The 6,674-nt window shown below is 49.5% G+C and overlaps 1 protein-coding gene across 6 annotated transcripts in view; it reads left to right on the plus strand.

Annotated features, from left to right (window-relative positions):
* Window positions 1–6,674, plus strand: part of CLK2 (CDC like kinase 2) — a 12,560-nt gene continuing 5,886 nt past the window's right edge. Inside the window, exons 1-6 of one of the 6 annotated variants that reach the window (XM_003795288.3) lie at window positions 1–317; window positions 2,362–2,531; window positions 3,975–4,203; window positions 4,891–4,978; window positions 5,331–5,397; window positions 5,857–5,973. In XM_003795288.3, the coding sequence (XP_003795336.1) occupies window positions 2,362–2,531; window positions 3,975–4,203; window positions 4,891–4,978; window positions 5,331–5,397; window positions 5,857–5,973 (671 nt within the window). In that variant the 5' untranslated portion in view covers window positions 1–317. Of the gene's footprint in view, window positions 318–2,361; window positions 2,532–3,974; window positions 4,204–4,890; window positions 4,979–5,330; window positions 5,398–5,856; window positions 5,974–6,674 lie in introns of those variants that run through there. The other 5 variants (XM_023516393.1, XM_023516394.1, XM_023516395.1 and 2 more) reach the window with 5 other exon arrangements.

Below are 6,674 nucleotides of genomic sequence, written 5' to 3' on the forward strand. Positions count from 1 at the left end.
GGTCGTGCGTGCGTGCGTACGTGCTCGCTCACGGCGGCGGCGGCGGCGGAGCGGAGAGGCCAGAGCCGGAGACCGAGCTGGGATCGGGCCCCGGGCGGGGGCGGTGCGAGCGGCGCCGAGCGAAATTTAGGGCGGGGATTGAGCCGGGGCGGGCGGGACTGGAGCGGAGCCTGGGAACGGGGCGGGAGGTCCCAGGGTCTCGGGTTGGGGGGTGAAGCCGCACTTCGTCGCCGCGGGGGTGCCGGGACTCCGGCCGCAGTGCCGCCGCCATCACGGACTTCCTGTGGGACAAGCGCACGGGCCTCGCCGCCAGAACGGTGAGCGCGCGGGCTGGCTAGCGGCGGAGCCGAGCGGAAAGATGGCGACCGCTGGGCGGACAGGGATAGCATCGGATCAGGGGCAAGGGACTGGGGGCAGATTAAGAGAAGAGGGGGTTGAGACCTGCAGAGTGGCAAAGTAGGGAGACGAGGGGAAGGAGGTCGCCTGCCTTGGTGTGTCCGGGCAGACCTGTAGGCACCTTGGGAGGAGCCAGAGTAGGAAAAGGGGTGTAGGGACCAGAGTGGTTCCGAGATGCCAGAGAGCGGAATTTCAAAGTTGGACCAAGGGGCCTAATCAGAGCTTGGGAGGGGAAGACACCACCGTGTCACTTGGAGCATGCAGGAGTTTGACTGTAGAAGTTAGTTCTGGATTTTCTAAGTAAGAAAGAGAAAGATGCAGAAGTTGGGAAAGGCAAGCTAGAGATGATTTGGGTGAAAAGGCACTTAATGGCACTGTGGTGAGATGGCATTTGCGGAGCTGTGCTCATCAGGATTGCATTACCTGGGAGCATCTTGCGCTTGCATCTTCTTGGATTCTGACCCAGGCCAGGACTGATCAAACATCACATGCCTCAATTTGAGGAGGTTGGAAAGAAAGAAGTGGCTCAAAACGGAAGGCAGATGTCTTAAGTCATTAAACCTTTTTGCTCACCATCACCCCCAGACTTGTGTTCTGGGCCTGTTTTCATTTCATTCTGCCTTCCTATTCTCATCTTCATGGATTATGACAATGATTTCTCTCTGATTTTTTTTCCTTGAAGGATTCTGAACCATGCCGTTCCAATTCCATTAACTGGAAGGTGGCCAGCGCTCAGCCAAGTAGGGCTGATAGTAATTAAAAACCAGTTATTCTCTACTTCCTAAGCATAAGAGGGGAGGGCCCAGAGGGGAATCTGACTGTAGTTTGGGGCCTAGTGTATTAAAACTTCTTAAGAGACATTTGGCCAAAAATGTGAGAGATGATTAAGATAGTTCATGGGGCTAGATCCAGGAATGTGATAGTATTTTGTGTTTACCTGGTATATGTAGAAATGTGGCAAGCTGGATTCCTGCCTTCAGGACATTAAAGGTCTAGTTGGGGAGATAAGACATCCTGTTTTTTTGTTTGTTTGTTTGAGACAAGGTCTCCCTCTGATGCCTGGGCTAGAGTGCCATGGCCTCAGCCTAGCTCACAGCAACCTCAAACTCCTGGGTTCCAGTGATTCTCCTGGGACTATAGGTGCCCACCACCATGCCATGCTAATTTTTCCATTTTTAGTGGAGGTGGGGTCTTGCTCCTGCTGAAACTGGTCTCCAACTCCTGAGCTCAAGGGATCCTCCCTCCTCTGCCTCCTAGAATGCTGGAGTTACAGGTGGGAGCTAACACACCTGGCCAACCATAAGATACACTTTTTTTTTTTTTGGAGAGAAAATCTCACTATGTCTAGTGTCCTGGCATCACAGCTCACAGCAACCTCCAACTCTTGGGCTTAGCAATTCTCTTGCCTCAGACTCCCAAGTAGCTGGGACAGGCACCTGCCACAGTGCCCAACTATTTTTTGTTGCAGTTGTCATTTTTGCTTAGCTGGCCTAGGCTGGTTTCAAACCCATCAGCCTAGATGTATGTGGCTGGCACCGTAATCACTAAGCTCTGGGTGCCAAGCTATAATACATACTTTTAATAACTGTAACATAACTATGTAGACTAAAGCTTTATTTTACTGACTCGTGAGGAACTCAGCATAGCACAGATACCTATATTTTAGAATGAATTTTAGCGCTATCTATTCTACTTGTAGTGAGATGTGTCCCACATCTGAACTAAGTGGTCAGTAAGGAGGGCTTGGGAGGGCCTTCTAGAGTTTTCAACCTGAGTTAGTGAGTATATTCTCCAATAAAGAGGAATTGTTAAGTACAGAGAAAGACTGAAGAAGTTGTAAGTAGTTAGAAGAGGTGGAAATCAAAGTGCAGAAAGCACTTTAATCTTTGGCCTAGCCAGTTCTTGGAGGGATCTTCAGAAAACTCAGAGCTTTTCCTAGTATCTCCACTTTTCTTTCCCTTCCAGATGCCTCATCCCCGAAGGTACCATTCCTCAGAGCGAGGCAGCCGGGGAAGTTATCATGAACACTATGGAAGCCGAAAGCATAAGCGACGAAGAAGTCGCTCTTGGTCTAGTAGTAGTGACCGGACACGACGTCGCCGGCGAGAAGACAGCTACCATGTTCGTTCCCGGAGGTGAATATTTATTGGTTATCTGCTGAGGGCATAGTGCTAAACAGCTGGCTGAAGGTAATGTTCAATAGATAACAACATAAGGCTTTTTTTTTTTTTTTTTTTTGAAACAGAGCCTTAAGTTGTTGCCTTGGGTAGAGTGCTGTGGCATCACAGCTCATAGCAACCTCCAACTCCTGGGCTTCAGCAATTCTCTTGCCTTAGCCTCCCAAGTAGCTGGGACTATAGGCACCTGCCACAATGCCCAACTATTTTTTGGTTGCAGTTGTCAATGTTGTTTGGCTTGGGCTGAGATTCGAACCTGCTATCTCTGGTGTATGTGGCTGGCGCCTTAGCCACTTAAGCTACAGACACTGAGCCAGAATAAGCCATTTGTGGTGCAGTGTTAATGGTTGTCATAACAGAAGTACGTAGTGAAAGACTGAGAAGGTACTCAGCAGGTTTCTTTAGGGTAGAGCAGAACGTGTAGTTTAGAGACAGTGTCACCAGAGAATAACATCTAAGCTTGTATGGAAAATAAGTAGGAGTTGGCAGAAGTGTCTTTGGGCAGAGGAAATGGATGTACAAAGAACCGGGATCTAGGGGCCACTGATGAGCTGACAGATAAGATGGAATTAGGTTTGCATGCCTTAACACTTGTCTTAGCATGTTAAGTGGGAGGAAACGGTGGGTTGGTTATGTTTATTTATTTTAGGACAGAGCAACGGTTCTCAACCCCTTTGGGGGTGGAACGACCCTTTCATGGGGGTGGCCTAAGACCATCCTGCAAATTAGATATTTACATTATGATTCATAACATGAGCAAAATTACAGTTATGAAGTAGCAATGAAAATAATTTTATGGTTGGAGGTCACCACAACATGAGGAACTATATTAAAGGGTTGCGGCATTAGGAAGGTTGAGAACAATTGGAACAGAGCCTCTGTGTCCCTGGGTAGAGTGTCACCACAGGATCATAATAGCTCACACTGCTGGGCTCAAGCAATCCTCCTGCCTCAGTCTCCCAAGTAGCTGGGACTACAGGCACCCGCCACCACACCCAGGATCTCACTCTTGCTCCGGCTGGTCTTGAACTCCTAAGCCCAAGAGATCCTCTGTCTTTGGCTTCCCAGAGTGTTAGGGTTACAGGTGTGAGCCACCACACCTAGCCAGGTTGGGGATGTTTAAAGCATGGGTGGATTTCATTCAGGAACACTTGAGAAAGTGTCTCTTTGACCCCAAGAGAGTGATTCTGCAGATACCTTTTCAGGGGTGTTGGTGACATGCAGGTGTGAGAATCCTTTGTGCTTTTTTACCTTAGTTGTCTAGTCTTTGGTCCCTTTAGAGTTTGTTAAAGCAATTTCCTAGTATTATTCTTTGTTTCACTGAGGTAGCACCTTGTCACATGGTGTGGCTGGGAATTTGGCCTTGAAAGATGCACCTAACATGTATTTATTGTCCAACAGCAGCTATGATGACCATTCATCAGATCGGAGGGTATATGATAGGCGATACTATGGCAGCTATAGACGCAATGATTATAGCCGGGATCGAGGGGAGGCCTACTATGACACAGACTATCGGCATTCCTATGACTACCAGCGGGAGAACAGCAGTTACCGCAGTCAGCACAGTAGCAGAAGGAAGCACAGACGGCGGAGGAGGCGCAGCCGGACATTCAGCTGCTCCTCTTCGGTGAGTGCTAGCCCAGACCCTTCTCCCCACTTTGTAGGTCCTGCAGGACCCTGGTAAGTAGGAAGTGTCCTTGTTCTCAGCTGAGCATTGGGGCATGAATATTGAGGTGGGCATCAAGCCTGTCAACTCTCTTGGAAACTCTCCGATTCTTCAAGGGCCTAGGCATCTTCTTTGGAAATGGATGGGCATGAAGCATTTGTGATCCCCAGTGCCATCCTTGGCATGCTGGGCTTACTGTATTGGGAGCAGCTCCTCTGCCTCAGCAGCTTCTACTCTTTAATGCAGACTTTACTTGTGAACTGCCTTTTTCCCTCAAGCCCTGGGGTCTGTGGCCCCTTCATCAGTCAGGCTTGGGTGGGGGCAATGGGAGATCTGTGCTTGCCCATAAGGGCATTTTGTAGAGCATGGGGTTGTGGGTAACATTGGCAACGACACCACTTCTCTGCTCTGCCCGTGCCTCTCCCTGTTCCCGTTTTGGGTTTGGGGACTTGGAATTGTGTGCCGCTCTCTCTTCTCACACCGATCCGCCTTACTGCATCTGACGTATTCCCTTCCACTGTCCCCCATCATCGTCTGTCCCCCCTGGCTGGGCGCCTGTGACCGGTGACCCCTCCACCACCCACCCCGCATCCCTCCGGCCCCCGCTCCGACACCTGGCTTGCTCCGATCCCCCCCGCCCCCCGACAGCAGCACAGCAGCCGGAGAGCCAAGAGTGTAGAGGACGACGCTGAGGGCCACCTCATCTACCACGTCGGGGACTGGCTACAAGAGCGATGTACAAGCCAAATCGTAACAATCCTATAGCCTGTAATGGTCCCATAGCCATCCTAACATCCCAAGCCAACCCAAGTCACAGCCTCTTTTGCCTTTTCTCAGTGGTGTTGTTTATCTGGGTGGTTTGAGTTGCTGTTGAGAATTGACCTCTGTTGTCCACTCCCAGCTCTCACGGCCCCTGGGTTAAAGGTGGTGGGAATCACACAGGGGTTTTCTTCCCCTGTAATCATCTGTATCTGTTCCCCTTCCTTCATCTCCTCACCCCAGGTTGCTGTACCTATTTTTCTTCCAAGTTAGCTCATTCCCCACCTTTTCTCCCTCCCTTTCCCCGACCCTGCTTTCTTTCGTTTCAGATGAAATTGTAAGCACCTTAGGAGAGGGGACCTTTGGCCGAGTTGTACAATGTGTCGACCATCGCAGGTAACTATTGGCCCCTCACTGCTCCAGACCTGCTAGGCATAAAGAGGTGGTGAGGGCTATGTGTGGCTTTTGCTAACTAATTAGTCAAAGACAGGATTTCTTATCCCCATGCAGACCTGATTAATTTGACATTTTCTTTTTTTTTCTTTTGAGACAGAGTCTCACTAAGTCACCCTTTGTAGAGTGCTGTGGCATCACAGCTCATGGCAACCTCAAATTCTTGGGCTTAAGCAATTCTCCTGCCTCAGCCTCCCAAGTAGCTGGGACTACAGGTGCCCACCACAACGCCCAGCTATTTTTATTGCAGTTGTCATTGTTACTTAGCTAACCAGAGCTGGGCTTGAACCCACCAGCTTTGGTGTATGTGGCTGGTGCCACAACTGCTGTGCTATGGGGTGCCAAGCCATAATTTGACATTTTCTTGAGAACCCAACAAAAATGTCTTTTGCCAACCTACAGGGGTGGGGCTCGAGTTGCCCTGAAGATAATTAAGAATGTAGAGAAGTACAAAGAAGCAGCTCGACTTGAAATTAATGTGCTGGAGAAAATCAATGAGAAGGACCCTGACAACAAGAAGTAAGTGAGCAGGGCAGCACCTGTGGCTCAAAGAGTAGGGTGCTGGCCCCATATGCTGGAGGTGGCGGGTTCAAACCCAGGCCCAGCCAAAAACTGCAAAAAAAAAAAAAAAAGAAAAAGAAGTGAGTGAGCAAAAGGAGTGCATGGGGAGGCTCCACCGTCACCTGAGAGACTCCCAGACCTGGGTTGGGGAGGCCTAGACTGTCTCATCCATTCATCTTTTGTTTATCATCTTAGAGTAGCAGAACATCAAGGTAGGAAGGAGGACCTGTGATATCTCCAATCCATTCCTCCATGTTCTTAGGGCAGTTAGATTGCTCCAAAGTTTGACCCTAGACCATGGTGGCTTCTGTAGAGATATATCTTGCATGTGGCCCTAGGACTGAGCATCAACATTGTCATCAAAAAAAGGAATTAGGCTTTTATACCTAGACCTGTGCTGACAAGGCCACAGACATTTATATAGTAATACTTTGTTTTTGTACATTCACAGGCCAAAAATAGAATAAGAGGATTAAGCAAAGACATGAAGAAGACAGTAGATATAAACACAGCCAAATGGTGGCTGCTTCAAGAGTTGGGCTAGGGTTGGGGTTTAGAAGTGACAATTTGGGCTCGGCGCCTATAGCTCAACCGGCTAAGGCGCCAGCCATGTACACCTAAGGTGGCGGGTTCGAATCCCCAGCCCGGACCCGCCAAAC

Source organism: Otolemur garnettii, unplaced genomic scaffold (genome assembly GCF_000181295.1).
Source record: "Otolemur garnettii isolate 467f Iridium unplaced genomic scaffold, OtoGar3 scaffold00091, whole genome shotgun sequence".
NCBI classification, from domain to species: Eukaryota; Metazoa; Chordata; class Mammalia; order Primates; family Galagidae; genus Otolemur; species Otolemur garnettii.